The 24,623-nt window shown below is 48.6% G+C and overlaps 1 protein-coding gene across 1 annotated transcript in view; it reads left to right on the top strand.

The window, feature by feature from the left end:
* Positions 1-358: 358 nt before the first annotated feature.
* Positions 359-24,623, top strand: part of IGF2R (insulin like growth factor 2 receptor) — a 95,968-nt gene continuing 71,703 nt past the window's right edge. The window contains exons 1-2 of the mRNA XM_059401378.1: positions 359-510; positions 18,846-18,985. Of these exons, the coding sequence (XP_059257361.1) occupies positions 362-510; positions 18,846-18,985 (289 nt within the window). The 5' untranslated portion in view covers positions 359-361. The remainder of the gene's footprint in view (positions 511-18,845; positions 18,986-24,623) is intronic.

Consider the following 24,623-nt stretch of genomic DNA (forward strand, 5'->3'; position numbering starts at 1 on the left):
GCTTCCTGCCCCGCGCGTGCCGCGCTCACGTGACCGGGCCTGGGCGGAGCCTGGGCGGGCGGGGATCACCTGAACAAGGGAGTCATGTGAGCGGGGCGGGGGAGGGGGCGGGGCCAAGCGCGGTCACGTGACGCTGTTCCGGGGCCGCTGCTGCTGCTGCTGCTGCTGCCGCCGCCGCCGAGCCCAGCCGAGCCGCGCGCCCCTCGGGCTCCTGCACCGCTCCCGCTCCTCTCGTGCCCCTCTCCGCTTCTCCGCCTCCAGCTCAGCCTCCGCCCTGGCTGCACGACCATGTCCCGGCCGCGGCCCCCGGCAGCCGCGCGCCGCTAGCCCCGCGCTCGCCGCGCAGTCCGGGCCGGGCGCGATGGGGGCCGCCGTCGGCCGGGGCGCCCACCTGGGGCCCGCGCCCGCCGGCCGCCCGCTGCGCTCCCTCCTGCTGCTGCAGCTCCTGCTGCTCGTCTGGGCCCCGGGAGCCGCGCTGGCCCAGGGCGCCGAGTTCCCCGAGCTGTGCAGGTGGGTGGCCCGCCGGGGCGCAGGCTTCGCTCGCGGTGCCCGGGGCGCGCAGCTGGGCTGGGTTGGGGGCGGGGGCGCTCTGGGGAGAGGCTGGGCTCCCCGAGTCGCCTTTCTTCTGGGTTTGGGTTCCCCCGGCCCCGAGGGAAAGTTGTCCGCATAGTGGCGAGGGATGAGAGACCGAGGGGTCGTGCGCGCGCGGGCGGGGGGCGCGGGGTACTCGTCGTCCTGGCGCTGGCCCGGGGGGCCGCTGCCTAGCCACTTGTGGCTGTCACTAAGTCCGGGGCGTCTTTGTGTGCGAGCAGCCGGCCGCCCGGACCCAGCCGGGTGTCACACTGCGGGCGCCCTCCGCCCAGCGCTTGCCCTCTCACAGCGGAGCGCCTGCGAAAGTTGGAGGACGCAGGAACTACAGCTTCGCTTTGTTCCCACTCCACGTTTTCCTCAAAGTTCACCAGCTGGTCTTTGGAGAGGGCCCTTAGTGTGGAAGGATCCCGCACGAGTGGCCTTAGAGTTGGGGGGGGGTGGTTTCATTTGCTAATTGATTTCCTCCATGTAGGTTTTTCCTTTTCTCATTAAAGTAGCTTTTCTGCAGAAGGTGACTTTTTTTTTTTTTTTGATCAAGGGACTGGAGGGTGGTCATCCTGTATTGGCTTTCAAGACTTTACCCTTCACATCTCTGAGCCTAACTTCCTGTCTAGTTGCTCACATGATGTCATTGTCTCCAGGGTGGATTATTCTAGTGGAGCCTTTTGCTCTGGGAATCATGATTGTATAATCGCCAGTCCCATCGAGGACTGTTAGTATCCTACGCGGGCGAGGATGGGAGTCCCGGGGCTGGGGAACTGCCAGTTAGGAGAATTTTCTGACCAACCTTTTGTGGACTGTTTAGGATGATGGAGAAACCAACTTTTATTTATTTATTTATTTTTAAACTTTGGTAGAAGGAAGCAGGGCGAAGAGTTCGGAAACACCAGTGAACGGGTGCTTCCAGGTTATATCTCAGAATGAAGTTGAGCCCGCTTTGAGCTAAACTTTGAGTTTGTGGTGGGGTTTACGGGATTCTTAGTTTTCCCTTGTATCAGACATGGTCTAATTTGTACCCCTGAGTTTAGAACTCGCAGATAACACTGTTCTAAGGAGACTGAGACTGAGCTCACAAAAGAAATTCTTTGCAAGGTCCGTGTTCTTTATTTCTTTTCCCTTTTTGGGGGGCGGGGAGGCAGACTGGAGTGTTTACTGCACATTCGTTAATAGGTTAGTTGGCTGCTCTAAGATACATATTAACACAGTAATGAGCATGGTACACGGAAAAGGGGGTCGACTTCTGCCAGGTCAAGCTGCAGCTAACATTTAAAGGAGGAGGTTTTGGAATAATGGCTGCTGCCACCAGTCCTGTTGGGAAGAAAGTAACTGGGCTAGTGGTCTCGAAGTCTTGGTCCTGTTAACAAATTGGAATTTATTTTTTAATAGTTAGGGTTAAAGTTGGTTTTGATTGCAGAAACATGTAAGTAGCTGATAGGGGTTGGGGGGGGGGGGGGCTTAGTTTCACCGAAAGTGAGTCCTTGAAGGGACTTGAATTTGAATCTGCATTTGTTAACCTCCTTTTCCAGTGGAACATGGCTTCTGGGTTCAGTAGAAAATGGCCTTTGTATCTTCAACTTCGCAAATGCTAGAGAGTGATATGCGTTGTTAGTGGGACAAATGTGTGCTCTGCAGTCTTAGAATATCTTCAAAGTTGGCGTGTTTGCTTTTTCTTCCAGATTTCCTTAGGACAGCAAATCTCCCCGTCCATTCAGGGGTGGGCTTGGACACATTTCTTTTCCGTGTCTGTTACTGCTCTGCGGTTTTGTGTTGAGACTTCTCCAGAGCTGTGCATAATCTCAACTTTAAACTTAATATTCCGCCAAATGAAATTCTTCCTATTTGTTCCTGTTTTAAGTGAATACCTTGGCTTAAATGCTTGTTAAGACATTTTTTGGGGGGGGGGGGAGTGTCAGAAATCTGTGTGTACTTTTATGAGATAACGCTGGCTAAAATTCTTAACTCTAGCTTATATTTGGAGAACAGGAATGCAAGCTGATAATTTTTTAAATCCAGTATGAAAAGTTCTACTTAGTATCACCAAAGCGGGTTGTGTTAAGCTGTCTTTCTGTTCTGTCTCTGGGAGTCCATTTGTCTGAAATGTGAACGACCCACCCAGATACTCCCCAGAAGTATGAAAAGCAGACTGTACAAGTGTTATTTCTGTGTAGCTTCATCAAATGGCAGCAGGCCCCAGGTAGACATCGCAGTAGACACAAGGATCACATCCCAAATATTTGTAAATTGCTTGTTTGTAACACAGAACATACTTTTTTCCACCGAAAATTCTCTTGTTCTTTGTGGTTTGGCATCTAGGGCAGTCACCAGAAACCCGTCATCTATGCCACAGTTTGTGGTGCCCAGACACTGTATATCTTTAACTAGCGCCCTGCTAGTAAATTGTCATTGTCTCTCAATAAAAGAGTTGGGTCCCAGGAAGTAACTTCTCTCTTACCCAGTTCTCTAGAACCAAAAAGGATACTTTTCATCTGCGATCCCTTAGAATCTCAGGGAGGGAAGAGGAGGGAAGTTGAGTAGGCTTCAGGGCTTCCAGCAGGTCACCTGGTGAGGCCCCTGGGTGAGGGCAAAGCTGAGGGCCAGTTGTGGGCCTGCTGTCTTTAGGGTAAGGAGGTGGCAGGGGTGTGGTTCCTGGTGCAGTTAGTTACTGGGAGGTGTGATGGAAACAGCGGAGAACTACTGGAGCAGCATTTGTGCTCATGGAGGAGAGAACAGGTCTCTGTGGGTTGTGCACTGAAAAGCAGGGGCAAGAAAGGCTATTTTCCCAAAGGCATGGGCCTCTACCGAGTGCTTCACATGCCGCTTCTTAGAGCGCCTTAGTCGAATGTTTTCTAAGACTCAAGATGATTGCTGTGCCAGGTGAGCCCTGAGCTGGAGAAGAAGTTGGTGGATTCTTCGTCACTCAGCTGTTTTGGGAGGTGGTGTGCTAGTGGAAAGAACGTGTTTCCTGAGGCCAGTGTGACTGGCTGTGGGTCTGGCATGGACAGAGGTCCCGGGGAAGGAGGAGTGTTAGTGCTGCTGAGGAATGTCTGGAGGTCAGTGGGGCTGGAACAGTGAAAGCAAGTGGTAGGAGGGCAGAAGCCAGGCCATGCCAAGTCATCAAAAGTCACCAAAGTGACCAACATGCTCTCTGCTCGTCTTTAGCCTTTCTCATCACTGTGTGACTTACACTTTGGAAACTACCATTTTACATCATATATGGTAGATGAGTTTCCATTTTGTTTAGGTGTTAACATCCTAAGGGGTCCTAACAGTTTACACTAGTTATAAAATAATGCATTGGGCTGCTTGATTTAAGTAAAGTACTTTATAATTTATTCAGAATAAGTTTCCACCCAATTGTTTGGGTAAAAATGCTGGAAAGTTTTTATTATATTGAGAACAAGAGAATAATGAAGCCAGCTGGGAGTTGAGGTTGGTTTGGTTGCTGTCTCTAAGGAGATTTTTTTCCCCTGCAATTTTTCTGAAGGAACAATGCTTATATGCTTAATTTGGGCCACATGTTGAACCTGGACCACATCCATTTGTGTGTACAATTTCTTGCAACAATAAGTGTGTGTAGAAGCCCAAGGTTGTTAATTATGGGTACATTAGATCTCATGCATTAATTCTTAGAACAGCATCCTGACGAATTCCTAGGAAATGAATTCTTGGAGGGATTTCACATCTTTTATCAGTGTTTCGTAGAAGGATTTTTGAAAGATGGGGTTGAGAAAAATAATTCATATGTTCTCATCTTTATTTTGATCTCAGCATGTAGAACTGTATCTTGCTGGTCAGAGGATTCATTAGGGTCTCAGGACGGGACTTAGTGGTAGAAAGTAGCTCATTACTTTGGAGGTAACATTCTTTTTCTTTTTTTTCTTGACCCCGCCCCCCCGCCCCAGTTGTGGGGATCTGTCTCTTGGTAATGCCCCCATTGGTCATTGACAGTGTCCGAGAAGGTGGAAGTGGCTGAGATTGGGTATACCTGTGGGTCCTTTGTGTCTTCCTCATAGCTGACTCCTGACCATTGAGGGATAGAAGCCTGAAATTACACTGATAGTGTCTCCTCATCTTTAATCCTTGCAAGGTGATGTAGGATTCATTTATTCCTCAATAATTTCTTAAGCAGAGGGACAGTTGGGTGGGGCCAGAACCGAAATTGGAGCCACCACGAATGGAATGGCATGGTGTTGAAATCCCAGAGGACTGTGCTGGCCATGATTGCCCTCCCTAGGGAGGCAGCAACCATGCACACCATTCTCCAGTTATTTTTGTTAGTTTTAAATAATGTCATTTTAGTTTTGATTTTCTCTTTGATCTAAAAATAATCTGGGTGTTAAACTAGCTTTTGGCTATTATAAATAAAAAGCTGTTGAGTATTTGCGCACAAGATTTTGCATAGACTTTCCTTTTTTTCTTAAGTAGATATGTGGGAGTGTCCGACTATTCGTTTTGTATTGTCCATTGTCCATTTTGCATTCCCACCAGCGTTATATGAGAGTTTCAGTTCTCTGTCCTTGTCAACACTTGGTCTTATCAGTCTTTTTAATTTTAGCCATTCTAGTGGGATCGTAGTGTTATCTTAGTGTGGTCTTAATTTCCATACCCCTGACTCATGATGTTGACTATCTTTTCATGTGTTTATTTGGACAGCCTTCACTAATGCCTATTAAAACCAGTCTTTTGTCACCCTCCTCCCCAATTCTTTTGGGGAGGGGTCATCATAACAAGTTTTAAGAGCTCTCTGTGTGTTCTGAGTACAAGTCCTTTCTTACGTCTGTGTAATGTGTACTGTGAATATTTTTTCCCGGTCTTTGGCTTGCCTTTTCATTTTAAAAATATGTACTTTGGTCAACAGATACTTTTAAATTTTGACAAAATTTAGTGTATCTTTTTTTTTTAATGGTTTGTGTTTTTTGTAACTTAAGAAATCTTTACGTATGCTAAGGTTTCTCAGTCTAATGACATTTAGGATGGGTATTCTTTGTTGTGGGGGCTGTCTTGTGTATGGAGGATGTTAAATTGCATCCCTGTCCTCCACCCAGTAGATGTCAGGAGGTAACCCCCTGCTCCCACCCCAGATGTGACCAACAAAAATGTCTTCAAACGTTTTAAATGGCCCTTCATGGGCAAAATTACCTCTAGTTGAGAACCATTGGTCGACTCGAAGGCCGAACAGATTTTCTCTTACGGTTTTCTAGAAGTTTTATAGTTTTAACTTTTATGTTTAGTCCTATGTTCAATTTTTTTGGATTAGTTTTTGTGTATGATATGAGGAGAGGCTGAAAGTTTATTTTTTCATGAATATATCTAGTTCTGTTTACTAACATTTTATGTAGGATGATTAAAGCTGTTTTTAAGTGAGACTAGACGGTAATTTTCTTTGCCATGCTGTTCTTGGCTGAGCTTAGCATCAAGAATATATTTGCTTTGTGGAAAAAGCTAGTTAGTTTTTAGTATTTTATATGCTGTGGGAAAGTTTTGTGTAAGATGGGTGTTTTCTCTTCCTTAACTGTTGGTAGAACTCATCAGTAAAACTATCTGGGCCTGGTGTCTTTGAGAAGGTAGAGTACCGTGGAGGAGTTGTTTTGCTTATGCTTTCAGTTTTACCTTCTTTATGTATCTAGTCAGATTTTCTAGTTTTTTTTTAAGCCACTTTACAAAAAGTCTGTATTTCCTAGAAAATTGTCATTTTAATTTTGCATTCATATATAAATGTACAGCATGCTCTTATATTTTTGAAAATACTCTTTGTCTTTCTAGGTGAATTTTTAAAAAGTTCTGATGTCTGTGCATTTTTGTCTTCATATTTAGTAAAGATTTGTCTACCTCTTGTTTACCAGCTCTGTCACTGTGTATTTTCAATTTTATTAATTTCTGCTTTCTCTTAATAACATATTTGAAAAGCTTAGATCTTTTAAGTCCTTTTACATAATTAGATGAATTTAAAGCTATATGTTTCTTTGTTCCAAGGACTGTATCACTCAGAGCTTTGTTACATGTTTGTTAACCTTTAAATTCTAAATAGTTTCTTTCAGGAATCCAGAAGTCCTAGCTGTTTCAACTTCCTGAACCCGTTGGTTGTTTAGAATCATTTTTCTCAAGGCGAATGGATAATTCCACTCCCCCTCACCCCCAAACCATTGTGGCTAGTGAATGGGGTGGAATTTATTGACATTGCCCTTGTGGCTTAGCACCTAGTCAAGTCGAGAGTGTTCTGTGTGTTTGGAAAAACTGTTCTTCGTTTGGGGGAAAAGTTTCTGTAATTCAGCTTTTCTTTATTGTAACTAATTCTTTGTCCTGCTTGACTTGTCTTTAATACTTTGTATCTGGCTGTTACCTAGAGTTCCAGGAGAAAGTCTTGTCTCCCCTCTCCCAGCTTTAGCTGTTCTGTTGCTCATAAGCTCTAAAACTTTTCTGTTGTTTTAAAAAAAATTTTATTTCAACAACTTGATGTATAGTCACGGCTGCCTGTGAATCTATCCTTTTGGCTGCCACAGTTTTCATCGTTCCTAGGAAGATAGGTCGTAAAGTTCTGCTCCAGTTGCTCCATTAATTCTCCTTCCTTGGGCTTGTTTTCTTTTGTTGGTAGTTTGTCCTCGTTTTCATGGCGTTGGTGCCCTTTTGATTGTGGTCTTGGCGGTGAGTCTCCTTTTGGACATTTGTTGCCTGTCCTGGTGCAGCTGTGCAGGGTAGGGCTGGAAGCAGTTGTTGGATCTTGGCTCTAAATGGTTTCAGAGGAGTTTGGGGGATGGGCGAGGCGGGCCTCTGGCTGATGCATCTTGGTGTCTGCTCTTCAAATCTTGGGACTTTTCTGCCCTCGCAGGTATCACCCCCAGCCTGCGCCTGCCAGGAGATAGCTGATAAAGCCGTGTTGATTGCAGTTGGCCAAGTGCAGTGTGTCCTGCTTGCAGTGGAGGCTCGAGAGCTGGAGTATTGAGCTGACTCTGGCAGATCTCTCTCTGGGCCTCAGTTCCGTCCGTGGGAGCGGGCAGTGGCTGTCTTGGGTTTGAATTTGGACCCCTCCCTTTATTAGTTGCTAGGAGTCAGGCCAGTTATGGGTCCTTTCAGGCCTTAATTTCCTTTTGCGTCAAACCAGGGTGCTAGTCAAGCTTTTAGGGTTGGTTTGAGGGTTCCAATGCATTTCAGTGCTTTTCCCAGCCTCAGTGTTCGCAAATGGCGGTGGCGGTGATGACTACTTTCTGTCTGTGAGCTGGAGTTGCTGCATTTATCTTCGTGGTATTTTTAGCCTGTTACCCTGCACCCCCGGGGTTCTCTATTAGTGCCTTGGGGTTTCTGCCTCAACCAGAGAGCATCGCTTCTTTAGCCGTTTTCTACATTGGCACCCCCCGCCCCCGAAAGACTCCTTTTGAGAAAGAAACGTTTCCATCGTCTGAAAAAGTTTAGAAACCACTGGACTGTGTGATTCTCCGGGTCCATTTTGCATCCAGAATTCTGCGGTTCGGAGGTATGCATCCTTCAGGATTCCTTCAGTTGTGAGCTGCAGAAAGCCCCACTCAAATTCCCTTAAACAAGGAGGAGCTTCATGATGGGAGGTGTAGGCTTTGGGCGGATGCCAGATGCCATATGTCAGGCCGGCCCTGGGCCCCTTCCTGCAGTTTTCTTGGCTTGTCTTCCTTCCTGGGGTGGCCGCAGCAGTTCCACCGTCCAGGGAAAGAGAGAGCCTCCTTGTTCATCTCCTGTCCGGGCTAAGAAGCCCCAGCGGACTTTTGTGTGGGTGTCAGTGGTCAGCAGGGGCCCCTTCTTAGCTCTCCGTGGGCTTCCCTGGATGGAGGGGGATGGGTGCTGGATTCGGGCTCGGGAAGGCAGGCCAGGGGTTGGGGGGGTGGACGCGCAAGCACTTCCTCAGCTCTGCCGGGCTGCTCAGCTGCAACAGCTGCTGCTGGAGAGGATTTTGAGGCGCCCGAAGCCCTGTGTCATCTGCCTATTTTGGTCTCTGCGTTAGCCGGCGCGGGGGACAGGTCGGCGCGCACCCTTCCCAGCGGTGGAGGTGCGGGGGGTGCCCGCCGCTCCACGTCCTTTGAGCATGAAGCTTGCCCCTCAGAGCAGCTGGAGACCTTCGGGGGGGATCCTTCTGTGAGCTCTTGTGTGCTCTGAGATCCGCTGGGGCAACTGGCCTTAGCCTAACGTCTGGAGGGCAGCTTCCTTGGGTGGGGACAGCAGATCCTGCCGAGCATTACGGTGCCCGGGCGGCGAGGAGCGTTGTAGGAATTAGAGAGATCGTGAAGGTGTTACTCAGTTTTGCTTTCAGGTAGGGAGGCAAAGCTTGCGGGATGTGGGAATGGAGGAAAGTGGCCTTTGAAACCCGGTTGCCCCTGGGCAGCCTGGAAGGGAAGTGTAGGAGCCATCTTTTCAGTCAGAGCCTTTGGGCTGGAGGGTGCAGATGCTCCTCAGGGCCCGCTCAGGAGGATGCACCGGTGGATTTTGTGTGTAAAATTCACTTGTTGCCATCTGTGGGTTCTCTCCACCCTGAAGCCAGTTACACGCTGTGAAATGATGTTTTGTATCGAAAACCAAAAACTCCCCCGACACTCCCTGGTCTCTGCCCCTGGTCTGAAAATAGCAAGCCAAACCACCAGAGTGGAAGTGCTAAGAAGTGGATTCCTAGAAGTGATAGGGCGCATCTCTACTGAGTCACCCTCTCCTTGTTCCTCGGAGCGCCTTGGCCTGCTGCGTGCTGTACACGTGTGCCTCACCACAAACAAAGTGATAAGCCAACATGGCTCTCTGTTCCGTCTTCGTAGAGTTGGCCTTTGGTTGACATTTTGGTGGGAAGGGCTGCGGGCGGGGCCCTTCATAAGGAAGTGTGCACTCCTCCGGGGCCTTTCTGTAAGATGACGTCCGTCGCGGAGACCATGAAGGCAGTGCCTTTTACTGGGGACCATGTGTCAGGTGCTCTGGTGGGGAGCACGCTGATTGGCTCGGACAGGGCACAGGGGCCAGGGCACAGGGGCCGCTGGTCTGAGGGAACAGGAGGAGAGGGCTGCAGGGGAGGTGGGGAAGGAGCTGAGGGCCGGGTCCCAGAGGCCGCTGGGGGGACTCTGGCTTTTATTCCAAGGCTGGTGGGAGCCCTGGGGGGATTTTGTGCAGAGGAGTGACATAGGTGGGGGTGGCCCAAGGAGAATGCTGGGACTTTTGATACACTGGGGAGGCAGTTACAGTAGAGTGGACCAAGGTCGTAGCAAACAGTGCTGAGGAGCGGTTGGAGTTGGGTATTTTGAAGGTGGAGGTGATGGATTTCCTGATGATTGCTTCTGGGATGTGAGGCGAGAAAGACAAGCACAGGTTTTACTTTAGTCCGTGCAGTCGGAAGTTGCACTGCAAATGGAATTGCTGTTTTCAGAGCTGGGGAGAGCCACGGCAAAGGCAGGTATGGGGGAAGACAAGGCATGGGTTTGGCCATGTTGATGTTGAGATGCATTCTAGGATCTGATTGGGGGGGTCAAGTGGGCAGCCAGACTCTGCCTTTAGGGGTTAAGGGCAGTGCCTCGGGCTGGGAATGTCAGTTTGGGAGCTGCTGCATAGCTGGAAAACACTGGAACAAGTACTTAGGAAGTCGTGGAGGCCAAGTCTAAGGGACCCTATTCCTGGAGGTCTGCCGGATGCTGGGGAGCCTGGAGGGGTTGCTGATGAAGAGCTGCCAGGGAGATGGGATAGAGAGCCAAGAGAGCACAGTGTTCCGGAAGCCCAGGGAAGATGGGGTTGTAGGAAGAAAAGGGGTTGGGTATGTTGAATGTGGAGCAATTGAGTACCACGAAGACTGAGAAGTGACCAGGGGGTTTGGCAGCGCAGAGGTCTTTGGTGATGATGACCCAGGTTTTGGGGGAGGGGTGGGTGAAAGCCCAGTTGGCTCAGAGGGAATGTGAGAACATAGGCTGTGCACACAGTAGGTTTGGAGTTTGCTGTAAAGGGATCAGAGCCGAGGGTGGGCGCTGCGCTGGCGTGTGGGGCCAAGGGGAGTGTTGCAAAGAGCCGAGTCTCTGACGGAAGGCTGGTGTGCTGAAGGGAGTGATCTGGCACAGAGAGAAAGGGAGGAGAAGAGAGAGGACACAAAACCCGGGTCTGTCCCCAGATAGGGAACAAGTCTGGCAGCCAGGGCGGGCCCCCGTGGAGAGAGTGTGTGAGGACAGTGCAGGTAGACCGTTAGATTTGATGGAAATGAGGAAGTTTCTGTTTTAATTTCCATAGTGAACCAAGAGGCAGGATATCTGCCGAGGGTGGCACTTTAGCAAATGGCCGCCTTTTCTCTTCAGGTCCCGTTCGGTTGGTGATGCTTCTCCTGTGGCCCTGTGCTGGAGGCGGCATGTGCTCTGAGGCAGGACAGGCCTCCTTCAAGTGTGGGCTTTGTCACTTTCTCAGCTCCTGACAGGAGGCAAGGCCCTGCGCCTCAGAGGGTCGTCATTCTGTGTCCGGGGGGGGGGGGGGGGCAGCACCTGCCCGGAGAGGTTGGGTGAAGTTGAGTAACCGTGTTTGCAGATCATTCAGCAAAAGCGCGGGGCACAGAGTTGCCCGACAGATGTTTCCTGTGTTCTTCAGAAAAGCTCTTGAGGGTGAGGTGAGATAATGCTGTTCTTCTGAGAGGAACTCACGACGGTGACTCCTGGCCTGGCACCAAAGCGGTGCCCTGTGTGTGCGTTTCCTTGTCCCCATTGGCAGTTGGGTTCTTCCAGCTGCAGGGGCCAGTTTGACATTTGAACCCGGCATCTTCAGAGCAGAGACGTTTCTTCCGTGTCAGCCGCGCCGGCCTGGTGAAGACCGGCGCCTGACAGCGGCCTCGTCCGTGTCGCAGCTGAGCGGCCTGCCCGCGGCTGCGAGCGCAGACCTCGCTGGTGCTTTGCTCTCTGACGGAACGGCGCTGGGGCTGGGAGGGTTTTCTGGGACACTGGTGACAGCTTACGAGGGGACGGAGCATTATGGTTTGAATCCTATGCCGTGGGCTGGTGGGTTGGCTTTAAAAGCAGTTGAATTCAGGCATCTGTATAATTAAGGAGGTTTAGCCTGTAATCCAACTTTTCTTTATGCATATGAGGAACACAGTCTGGGAACATCCAGGTAATTACTCTGATTTTTAAAAAATCCTCACAGAGGGTTTAGAGTTGAAATACAGGCCCACATCCTAATAGCGGACCTGACCTGAGTTAAAAGGCCACGGCGTGACGCAGAAAGGACAGAGGGTCCTTTTTTGGAGGTTTGTGTTGTGGAGGGGCCCTTGCCAGTGGACTGAGTGAGAATTCCACACCTCGTGCTGTGCTGGAACCTCTTTAGGAAGGGTATGTGCCGTCCATTTTCTCCTGCTCCTCTGCCAGAGTTTCAGATTCGTCAGGCCTCTGTTCTGGTGGCAGCTGGTGGCTACGTGGCCCAGGCGTGGGTAGGCCCCAAGTGGCTGTCTTGTCCTGAGAGAGCCCAGGAGGCAGCGGGTGTGTGTGTGTGTGTGTGTGTGTGTCCTTAGGCCCCCCCCCCCCCCCAACCCCCAGTCTCTGTCTCTAGCTCTCCCAGCTCTGTGGAGATGGCCCAAGATAAGGGCCTGCCCCCTCCACTTCCTGGCCAGTGTTACGTGACATTCCTTTAGGAGGCTCTAAGCCAATGTACCTTTTTTTGTAAACTCCATTTTGAAGCAGCCTGAAGCCTTCTATTGATCAGATGAAAGCCTTAAATCCTAGTCCCTCAAAAGTTCAGCGTTCCTGGTCATGCTTTCCCTCACAGTGACTTTGTGCAGCAGCTGAGTTTCATAGATGAGGAAGTCGGGGCTCGGGAGATGAAGTGTGTCCCACACAGCTGGTCAGGGTGGGACGGCAGTTGGAGCCATGTCTGTGGGCTCCTGCCTCTTGCCATGGCACCTTTCCGAGTGAGGCTCACCTCCCTCTCTATTTCACACGACCTCTGTTAGTCACTCATGGTGCTGGTTTTAAAACTTTGCTGGGCCACCGCCTCACCCATCCCCTAGCGCCCTGGGCTCTGGTGCTGCCTTAGAGCCTTTCTTCCAGCGGGATCCCTCTCTAGCCAACTGGCTTCTTGCTCCCCGACCCGGTGTAGCCACCCGGGAAAACCAAAGACTAATGTCTGGCACTTTCTTGCCTTTTTTTTTTTTTTTTTTTTTTTTGTTCAGGCCCCATATCTATATCCACAGCTTTGTGGGTTTTTTAGAATAGGAAGTGAAGTACTTCCTATATAAGCTTTTGCCATGCTGTGTCAAACTCATGTGTCCCCTGGCCTTGAGACCAGGATGCCAAATCAGATTCTTCTCTTTTAGTGTGGGCCGCAGAAAGTTGTTGACAACAGTGGTTACATTAAGCTCTTGACATTCTGCTGCAAATGTCCATTTTGGAAATCCTGCCTCTTGCCGCGCCTCCTTCCCCTGCGTCCCCCCTCCCCCCTTCTTAAGTTTAGGAGACTGTTCCAGATTTTTGAAGGTTAGAGAGCTGGATATACGAGCTGAGAAACTATCTGGTAATGATAAGAGGCAGAAGTGAGCCAAACGATTTCCTGAGTATTCCGCAAGAGGACTTGGATACAGGCCAAAAATTGGAAAATCTTTTTTTGTTGTTCAGGTTGGAAAGACTTTTCGCTTGTCCCTAAAATTTTAGATTTGCTGCTCACTCTGCATTCAGAAAAACATTCCTCTGGCTAGTTACTGTGCTGTGTGAATTTAGCCGGTGTGTTACCAAGCTTTGTTTTTTTTTTTTTTTCTTGAAGAAACCAAATTATAGATTCACACATGCTTATTAATTTTATTACTGATTCCATCATACCTCTGTACAGCTTTATAAACCAATAATTAATTGTAGGCCAGTAATAAAAAGTTTAATAGCTTCATGACCATGACCATAACCCCAAGACTCATGGAGTGTGAGGGAACTGAGGTGTATTTCAGGAGTGTGACTTGATGGCAGAAAGCGTGAAGAAGCACATCAGGTTCGTGGGGCTGTTTCATGTTGGGGGGAAAGAACTCAGTCTTCTAAGATTTTTTTTTTCCTCTAAGAGGTTGGGCACATCCTACATTTTATAACGGAATTTTATGTACTCTATTTTAGATGTTAGTGGTTTTAAAAGTGAAAGAAAGCCAAATTCTATTTTGTAAGAGTCTGCAGTTTTGCAGATACTCCGTGATCACAGAGAAGAAAACCCGAGAGGTGTCCCAGGAAGACACCAGCCTCAAAGAGTTTACACAGTCTGTCCAGTTGTACCTTTCTGGCTTTTTCTTGTGAATTTCCTTTCTTTCGGACGGACGTATCGGCCTTCTTCAGTGGGCGTGGCCCTGCATTTCTCCGTTAGGCTTTCTGGACTCTGGGCAGTTGTGTCTGGTCACCTGGCTTTGCTGCGTCGTCGTGCCCCTGGCTGGGTGTGTTCTTGCCCGGCATGGGTTGTGCATGTGGCCTTTGCTGGACCGTGTTGGAAAAGTCGAAATGCCTTCCTGTCTCGGGCTTGGTTGACAGTATGCTACTTGTGTGCCTCCTTCTCGTGGTAATCTGCCAACACCTTTCAGGATATTATGAAATTTAAACCAAATGAGGTTAAAATGGAACCTCTGTGCCACTGAACAGACACGGACTGACTGTGGTCGTCCAAGACACTTTCGGCTGAGGCTGTAGGAGTTGCAGTCGGGGCTGACAGTTTTAAGCTTCCTTTAAGGAACGACTCAGCCTGTGTGCTCACTTTTTATGGTGAAATTAATTGTCCACGTTTAGGGCATATTTCAGGAGCAGAATTCACTTTAAAATCAGAGATGTCTTAAAGACATTTACCTTGTGTGTGACTTCTGTCCGCGTCCCTGTTCCCCAAGGGATCTGAAGGAGTGACAGTAGGATGTTTCCCAGTTACTGGTGACACTGTTGGACTCTTCTTGGTTGGGGTATCAAAGGGCAGCTCTTTGCTGAGCTGAGTATTCCTTTAGGGGAGGGTGAGTCAGAGATGAGTGTCCCTCTCGGTGAAACCCTCAACCAGCTTGGCTCCACACGGCAGGCGAAGGCAGCTGTGGGAAGGGGCCCGAGGGATACGCTTCCTTAGATGGCACTGGGTAAGGGAAGAGTTTGCAGAAGGCGGTGCCTTTGGTGGTTGGCAGTTCAGAAGAGCGCAGACGTGGACGGGGTAGAGAGCAGAAGTGTGAAAGTGTGGAGGAGAACTTGAGTTGGGAAAGGTGCAGTCTCTCAGGCAGTGTGGCCCGGGGCAGTCTGCATCTCGCCCAGGTGTGCGGCCTTTCCTCAAGGGCCACCCTCCGGTGCATTCGCTCATGCTGGGCGTCTGCGCAACACAGGATCTGTCATTTTAGTGGCACTTATTGTGACAAGATTTAAACTAGAGTTCTGTGGACTGTTTCGTCAGTTGCAGTGTTGTAATTGAAACTATTTTCTGAGAAGTTAAAAAAAACTTTGAAGAAGTCAAAGTAAATGAGGCAGTTCACCTTGGTGGTTAAACACTTGCCCTTGGAGCTCAGACGGACCTGGCACATTCCATACCTGCATGACTTGGGGTGAGGGGCTCAATCTTCTGATCCTGGGAATCTTTGGCTCCTGGGCCAAGGTGCTCAGGACGGTGGAAGAAAGGTGGCTTTTCTGGGAGAGCCATGCTGTGCTCCATCCTGGTCCACATGCTGGGGGACAGCGGAGGCCATGACTGCCCCGAGGAGCACACGTTGTGTGTGGGCTGTGTCAGGAGAGCTGGTGTCACAGCTGTGGGTCCAGGGCACTTACTGGGTCTACACGCATGTCTAGAAGTGTCAGGTGTGCATTGAAATGAATTTGGTTTTTTTGAGACTTGGAAGGGGGGTGTCGGCTTCCTACACTACACGCTGGAAAATGGGGTAGAATGGCACGGACCTTGCTCGCTTTTGCTCGTTTTCAAAGCCAAGGTTCTCACACAGGTGGTGCGTCCAGAAGAGCAGTTCTACTGGGAACGGGCTGCCTCCTCTGAGGACGTCGGCCGAATTCCGCAAGGCTGGGACCGCGGGCAGGGCAGCTGGGTGCTCTTTCCCATTGACCGACTTCTTCCTCGGGCCTTTGTGGTTCTCCCTGCTCCACCTCCTCGCGTCCCGTCATTTCCCTCGGAGCGGGTGCGGGGTGGCGTAGAGCCGCAGTGACCTGGAAGACTTGATATGGGTTTGAGTGTTAGAGATTCAAGGAAATGCCCCTGGGCTCTCAACCCTGTCTTGCTGCAGGAGGCCTTCGCCTAGCTGACACACTCGAGATGCACACGTGCACACTCTTGTGTGTGTGTGTGTGTAGACCACATTTCTACACAGCTTGCAAATATTTTCATCCAGAGGTTTAGTGTAGTATAGATTAGAGATATACTATGGTTGTTCCTTCCTGTGATGAAGGACTCTACACCCGGTATTTTGGGGTGCGGTTGTGGGGGGTGTCGAAGGTGCCAGCCTGGAGGGACTGCCCTGTGGTAAGTGGTTATATCAAGCCCCAGGAGAAAGCCAGCACTCAAATACTTTCATAGCCTCATCACTCCTCACTCCCGAGCCCACTTACCAGTTTGATGAATCTTGACAAAGCAGTTATGAAATGCAAAATCAGGAAAGAAAGAAAATCAGAGGAACATTTTTCTTTCTAGGGACACTGATTTCCAGATAATCAAGACAGTATTCCCCATTTTCCTTTTTTTATCTCTTTTTCTGCTCCCTAAACACACACTCTTTACAACTACCTTGTTTAAATATCAGCTTTGCAAAATCAGCAGTGGATTTCTGTTTTTAAGAAAAGTACAGCATTTTAGGTACCGTGCGGATTTCTATAGATTTGATTCCTAGCAGTGGATTCATTCTAAAATGATACCTTTATGTACCGCTCTCATACACTTAGGATTGTGAAACACTTTCATGATGTCACTCTTCAGGTTTTAGATTCGATGTCTAGTATCCCTGAAAAACGTAGTCATTGCTCTTGAATAAGAGGTTAGCATTTTTCTTTAATTAACTGTAATTAATAGAAAAGTTTTACTAATACTTTGCAAATAAAAGCACTGGCTTAAAATTTGTGTAGTGGGCCTTGCCCATCTCCTGGACCTCACCCCTCTCCCCCTCACCCCCTCACCCCCGCTGCTGCTGCTGCTCTCCTCCTCCGCCTTGCCGCAGCCACACTGCTCTCTTCTCCATCAGGGTGCTAATAATAAGTTCATTCCCTCTGCGCGGCCTAGCAGTGGCTAGTGCAGCTGCTGGAATATTCTCCCCACCATATCTTCCCCTGAGTTGCTCCTTTTTGTTGTTTGAATCTCAGGGCAAATACAGTCTCAGAAGACTTTTAAGTCTAAATTCGTCCTTGCCCATTTCCCAGCACTCACGATTTCATTTTTGCCAGAGCACTTAACTCAGCATACTAGTATGTGAATTTGTTTACCTGTTTTCTGTCCCCCCCCCCCCCCAGTATGTACTGGGGGGGGGGCAGGGATTTACTGGTCTGCTTTGATCACTGCTGCACCCTTGAGTGCCTTCGCAGGAAGTCCTTAAATATTTGTGAAGCAAATGAATAAAGGTTAGTGAAGGTCAAAGGAAACAGGCCTTTATTGATGACTTTCTCATGCCTGGTGGTACTTGGGGTATTTTCTTTTGCCTTTAGCCTTCCTGCCTTTAGGAGATAACTATAAGGGGTGACTGATAAAGAAGCTGAGTTCAAAATGGGTGGTTGCTGGAGGGAAGACGGGTAGGGGGATGGGCAGAATGGGTGAAGGGGAGTGGGAGGTACAGGCTTCCCCCGTTCATCCCCTTTCATGGGGATGAAAGACACGGCGTAGGGAGCAGGGTCCGTGGTATTGTAATAGCCTTGCCTGGAGGCAGATGGTAGCTGCACTCGTGGTGACCATAGCATAAGGAATAGAGATTCTGAATCACCATATTGCACACTTGAAGCTAAGGTAACATTGTGTATCAACTACACTTGAAAAAAAGCGACACTCGGTGGTAACCGCTTACGAGCCTAGCGTTACCTCCAGGCCTGCGCCCTGGGAGCACACTGGCCTGTTTTTCAGGTTCCCAACCACGGCTGTGAGAACCAGGGGAGCGTTGGGCCACCCTGCCCGAGTGCTTCCGTGTGCTTGTGTCCCTTTGCTTCTCGGCAGGTAAATTTGATCAGCCCTAGGTTCAGGAGAGTGCTTGGCTCCTTGCCCGTCAGCAGCCCCACTTTTGGGGCTCCTTCCTTACTGGACAGGGCTGTCGGGGGAGGGGAGGGCTGCCTCTAGGCAGGGAAAGCCACGTTGCCTTGTGTTTTGTGCCGGTCTTTGTCCCGAGGCCTGGGGAAGGCGGGGTCTGGGAAAAGCGCGGCTACTTCTGTGAGCTGGTGCTTTCTACCATCAAGGCGGTACTGCTCTGGGGAGATTCACTCCCACACCTGAGTGGTCTCAGGACTTAGCCATCTCTCCCCCAACCAACTCCCCAGTAGGCTGAACCAGAGCAATTCATATGTAACTTCTCCTCAGCAATGCAGTTGAATTAATACAGTATCTTCGCATTTTGCAAGGAGCTTTTTAGTTACTTTCCTCATTTCCTGTCTTTAGCCTGGCTGAGGAAATGACCCCTATTTTACAAATGGACAAAACATTCTCTCCAGGAAGAGTGGAGAATTGAGAATAATTGTTTTGACAGAACTGACAAACCATTATTTTGTCCCAAGTATGCAGATTGACTCCTGAACAATTAACTCAGTATTTACTTTGCCAGAGGCTTGAATGGAGAGTAAGTTCTAATGCATGTTAAATGCTTGATGGAGTGGATCAAGCTAAAGTAAATTTTGTCTGATTTTGAGTCAGATAGTTGATTTATTGCACAACTTCTTCTTGTTAGCTTGGATCTGAACTGTAGCCATAAAAGGTAAAACCAGAAGAGAATTGTCTTTCATGCCATAACTAGTTTTTATATAACATTAAGTTAAAAACAGTCCTTTGGCTTTTCAGCATTCCGGTGTGATTGGAAGGGTTACGATCATATATTCAACATAATTCTTGAGCAGTTACTTATGAGAGTTGATATTCTTAAATTGTAGAATATTTAAGTATTTTGATCATGGTCAGTCTTGTGGCAGCTTCAGGGCGGATTGAACCAGAACGAGGTGGTATTTAGTGGTTTGTGCCCTGGCTTCTATTCAACTTAACATAGTTTGACTTTAGTATTTTTGGCTGATGAAAGTATGTCTTCTAGATTGTGGTAGTCTTGAGTAAAAGTGGCTTTAATGTGAAACTAGGGAGAAGTTTAATTATTGGCAGATCAGTGACAGTGACATATTGTTTTTCTTCCTTTCTAGTTATACATGGGAAGCTGTTGATACCAAAAATAACATGATTTATAAGATCAGCATCTGTGGAAACGTGGATGTTGCCCACTGTGGGCCATTAAGTGCCATTTGTATGTACGACTTGAAGACAAGCACCTATCATTCTGTGGGTAAGTAGAACTACCCTTAAATTACTGGATGTATAGGATCCCAGTTTTGCAAAAACGACTAGCTATCGACACATAAGCTTATATACGCTTATATTATGTAATATATTTTTTCTGTTTTATCGTGTGTTAAAAGTAAGAATTTATATGTGTCCAGAGTGAGATCAGATTAGGTTATTTCCATCTAGCACAGTAACAATCATGAAGAATCATGAAGAGTCATGCACATTTGTATTTATTGATACAGAAGGCTGTTTCCTAGATGGCTCTGCCTTCTCTTGTTTTTCTCAAACCCGGGCTTTACTTTTCTCCCTCCTTTAGGCTCATTTCTTCTAGAGCCCGGCCCCTTCACCCCTTCTGTGTCTGCTTTCCTCTGTACTTCTTTGAGTCTCAGGCTCTTACTGTTTATGTGCCATCAAAGGTGGTCATTGGTTTTAGGCTTATAGTAAAAATTTACCAGTCCTAAGGACTGCCAGTCTAGGAGACAAAAGTGCAAACATTCCTTTTTTAGGGCTCGTTTTATTTCCCCAAATGCCCTCCTTTTGGGTTAGGATCCCTTTCTTCGGGTGAGGAGGATGGGTTCAGGTTGGCGGACAGTGGCAGCCCTGCCGAGTCACATGGAGCAGGAGAGGGGGCGATGACTAACGGAAGAGGCGGAGGACTGACCTACACATGTTTCCCTGGGTTTGGTGGCATGAATGTCCGTGGGGACCTTGGACCAGGGCAGTTGGAACAGTGAGATGTGACGGTGAGGGACAGTCATGAGGTGAAGACCGTGGGTGACTGGGGCCAGTGTGGTCGTGGGGAGAGGCTACTTGCCAGGTTTTTGGAGTTTGGGAGGGTCAGCTTGCTGTGGTAGCTCTGTTGTTTTGAATGAAAATTCCTGAACATGGCTAAAAAGGCTTTTTAGAAAGCAATGTTTGGATGGACAGGAGTAAGGTCTGTGTGGCCTGCTGGTGGAGGCAGCTTCTGTTGGTTCCTCTCTCTGCCAGCAAGGGCACTGTCTGGACTAGAAACATGGGTAAGAGGGAAGCGAGGCTCGGGGCAGAGATCTGAGAAAGCAGCAGGTTCGGAACTCTTGGGCTGGACAAATTTTATTTTGTGACCTACTTAAAGTCGTGCAATGAGACGGCCAACTTCCTGCTGTTCTATTTTGAGGATTTGTGCAGGGAGGCCACAGGTGGGCCTGTTGGTCACTGTGACTGGGGTTTTCAGAAAGAGGAAAGGGAATCTTCGTCATGACTTTATGATAATATTTGACGATAGTATTTCTGGCTGATGAGAAGTGCAGTGGAAGGGATGGATATTGGATGCGGATAAGCAGGTGTCACTGGCAGGGTGATCTGTGAAGTTGGAGAGGCTGGACAGAATTTTAGAATGACCCATGGTGGGTTGGCTTTGAAAGCCCCGCAGGAGAGTTGATTTTTTCTGAGATGTAAATAGTGGGTCCATTATAGATTCTTTGTGCCAGGAATGGGGGAGGTGATCTGCTAAAATGTGTTTATAGAAAGCTGGGCCCAATGGAGTGGGAGGTTGGCTAAAGGGGAGAGGCCAGAAGTAACTAGCTGAATTAAAAGTTAAGGTACAGGTTGACTGTGAGGTGAACGAGCACTTTCCCGTCTCCTTTGACTCCCAGACATGCGTGATGCAGATACTTTCACTCCTGAAGGGAGAGAATGGGCTGCCGGATGGTGGGCCCTTTCTGCGCATTGTCCCTGCTCTTCACCTCAAGAAAGCAGACTAGTTTGATTGAATGCAAGTGCTCTTAAATTAGTACACAGATAATCTGGAATCAGATCTGATTTTGCCAGTTTGTGTTGCATAATAGAAATAACGGAATTTGTTATTATGAATTTGGTTTCATAACTAAATAATAACTAAAGTTGTTGTGCATTTATGTGCCAAGCCTTGTGTTTTTTAAGTAAAATATCTTGTTTAGTTCATTCAAAACTTTCTGAAGTAGGTGACTTCATTTTCCCTTTTTATAAATGGAGAAATGGAAGCCCAAAATGGATACAGGAGCTTGTCAGAGGTTGCATGATTATGGATTCAAATGTTGACAGGTGGACTCCAGAGCCTGCGAACTTATTCTGGGCCGTGTTGCTTTGTGAGTCATGGGGTCACACTGGACAGTTGCAGAGCTAAAATGGGAACCATGATGGGAAATCCAAACTCCTGGCTGTGAGAGGACAACTGAGAAACTAACTTCTTATGAACTTGCTAGAAAGGAAAGAAAGTGAATTTTTGAAAACAGCTACAAAAACTGGAGCTCCCCATAGATCAGAGGAACAGAAAAGCTAGTATAGCAGTAGATTGAAAATAAATGAGAACTTCAGTATAACCACAGGTTGGGGTGTAGTTTAGCTATTTGTCCATTAGGAAACCACTTTAGACCTTTCCTTCATATCCTATAACAGAATTTTCAGATCAGTTAAAATTAAAATGACAATAGAACATTGGGAAGAAACCTAGCAAAATAGAAATATAATCTAGGGGAGGTAGGAGCTTCTCTTAATACATGGTAAGACAGACAGACAACCCAAAGAAAAATGGCAAAGTCTGAAAACAGGCGGCTCACAAAAGAAGAATCCCAGATGGTCAGTCCAACTTCATTAGTAGCCAGGTATAAATGCAAATCAAAGCGATAATGAAATCTCATTTTCTTGTATCAAATTGGCAGAAGTTTAAATGGTTGAATCACAGAGCATTGGCAGGGAGCCTAGAAACAGGCACATGCCTGTATTGCTACGGGGAAGATGGTTGTAACTCTTTTGGGAAGATAATTGTTGATGTGTATTTTATGGTACCCACAAAGGCTGCTTTTGTACTTAGAAATGAATATTAAGACCTCAACTTTGGTTTAAACAATATTAAATTATTTTTGATTAAAAAATCATATATTAGCTCCTCCTTAGGCAAATGATATTGTTCCATATATAAATCTGGCAGAGTTTAGCAGTCATTTTTATGGGACCCGTGAACAGCATTTGCAACCTTGTTGAATTGCCTTTGCCCCAATTTAAAATTTCTACGTTTTTACATTTTACCTATTTGATTTCCTTTTAAAGTACTTAATGTGTCTGATCTGACAATTAGAACTTCAGTACTAATAATTATAAATTCAGTAGTTTAAATTTGTAAACAGAATTAGTCTGAAATTCTCTTAGATGTTCTGATACTGCATCACAAGTCTCAGTCAGCTGGTCAGTTATAAGCTGTGGATCGATTGGAGTCATGACACTGAACTTTGCCAGTATGAAAAAATACCGATACAGTCACATTTCTCGTGCCATCCCAAATGTTAATTCTTTGGTCTTAATTTAATTAATCTTTCTGAGAGTTAGAAGCTATACATCTACTTCAGGAAGCCTGTTACCAGCCCACAGAACTGAGGTGTAACATACCCACCAGGAAAGAATGTTAATTGTGGTTACTTACCGCCAAAGCCTGTGATTCTGACCGGCTTCTTATTGATGACCTGGGCAGGACACAAGGAATCCCGTTGTGGTTGCTGCATCACGTGCCTTCATTTACTCTAAGGAGGCTGGCCCCTTACTTGAGATGACATTTGTATTGTTGATATTTTGTGTGCACTCAGAGAACTCTGGAACAGCCATCCAGGTTGATTGCTGGATTGAATTCTGCATCTCTGACTCTTAAGATGTAAAAATCTCTTTTCCTGTTAAGCCCTGTATTCTTTCATTTTCTTAAAACTGTATAATTCTTTTGGCTATTTAAGAAGATAATCTGGTTCAGTTTTAGATATAACTCATGCTTTTGTCTTATTTATGGCCTCTCCTGATAGTCCGACAATAGCTGTTAAATTTTAAAGCCTATATTCCCCTTACCTACTTTTGTAAATCCTACCAGTAGAGAAATTAGCACTGTACATAGATTTTGGTACAAGAATTTTTTTTTTTTTTTTCGTAGCATTGGTAACTGTGGCAGATATGCTGGCACAACCTAGCTGTATGGGGCTGGTTTGGTAAATTGTAACATATTTTATTCTGATTTACTTGATTAAGTCATATCTTAAAAGAGATATGTATAAATTATATTTTGAAACAGCCAACACTGAATGTCCATTTATTTATTTATAACAAATACTTGAATGAATCAGTCACTAGAACAGACAAAAATCCCTTTTCTTGTGGAGCTTACATACCAGTAGAGTGGGGGCTAGACAGACACAAACAGTGGCTAGGTGGTGCGCTAGAACGTGATGAGTGCTGTAAAAAAGAAAAGGAAGAGTCAGGGGTGCTGGAGGTCTCAGGAGTGTGTGTTCAAGAATATTAAATGGGGGTAAGTGTCGCTGAGAAAGTGACATTTAAGCAAAGACTTAGAGCTGAAGGAGTGAGTCAGGTGGCTCGGGGAACAGCCAGTGCAGGGGACAAGGGGGAGTATCTGAGCGGGGAGGGTAATTGGTGGTAGCAAGAATAGAAATCGCTTTTGAAGAGTTTTGATATAAAGAGGAGCAGAAAAACGAGGCAGCAGCTGTGGGGGGTGGGAAATCGGGTAGAGAGGATTCTGTCTTCATTTGGTGAAAGAACCTGTGAATCGTACACGTTGAGGGACACGACACAATAGAGAAGGGAAAGGAAAGTGGGTAACTGGGGAAGCCTTGCCGGAGCACACTGGTGACTAGCACGGGGAGGGCTGTCTGCCTGCCTGACAGGCTCTAAGCGGTGTGTTCGGGAGGCCGGGTGGCCGCGCGGTGGGCCCCGCGGCCGCCTGCGATGTCGGGATCGCCAGCGCTTGGGGCCTCAGCGAGGCCGAGTTGCGAGCTCGGCTGGGCTCGGCCGGGGACGGCGAGGGTTGCAGGCGAGGCCTGGTAGGCCTGGAGCGCGGCCTGGTCTGGCGGGCTCGGGTGAGCGCGGCCTCACGCGTAGGGTCTGCAGGACCCGGCGCGGCCTGGCTTGTAGAGCGTGGCCTGGTCTGGCGGGTACGGGCGAGCGCGGCCTGGCGGGCCTGGCGCGCAGGGTCTGCAGGACCCGGCGCGGCCTGGCCTGTGGAGCGTGGCCTGGTCTGGCGGGTACGGGCGAGCACGGCCTGGCGGGCCCCCTGGTGCGCAGGGTCGGGAGGACTGGGCGCGGCCTGGCCTGTAGAGCGTGGCCTGGTCTGGCGGGTCCGGGTGAGTGCGGCCTGGTCTGGCGGGCCCGGGCGAGCGCGGCCTGGAGGGCCCGGCCTGGAGAGCGCTGTCTGGCGGACCCAGCGCGTAGTCTGGCGGACCCGGCGCGGTCTGGCGGACCTGGCCTGGAGACCGAGGTCTGGCAGAGTCGCCACGACCTGGCGGGCCCGGCAAGCGCGGTTTGGTCTGGCGGGCCCAGGCGAGCGCGGCCTGGTCTGGTGGGCCCGGCCTGGAGACCGCGGTCTGGAGGGCTCGGCGGGCCTGGCGGGCCTGGTGGGCCTGGCGCGCGCAGCCTGGTCTGGAGGACCCGGCCGGGAGAGCGCGGCCTGGAGGACCCGGCGCGGTCTAGTCTGGTGGGGCCTCGCCAGCGCTGTCTGGTCTGGTGGGCCCGGGCGAGCTCGGCCTGGTCTGGCGGACCTGGCCTGGAGAGCGCGGTCTGGAGGACCCGGCGCGGTCTGGCGGGCCCTGGTGAGCGTGGCCTGGCGGGCCTGGTACGCAGGGTCTGTAGGACCC

This window comes from Mustela nigripes, chromosome 5 (assembly GCF_022355385.1).
Source record: "Mustela nigripes isolate SB6536 chromosome 5, MUSNIG.SB6536, whole genome shotgun sequence".
Classification (NCBI taxonomy): domain Eukaryota; kingdom Metazoa; phylum Chordata; class Mammalia; order Carnivora; family Mustelidae; genus Mustela; species Mustela nigripes.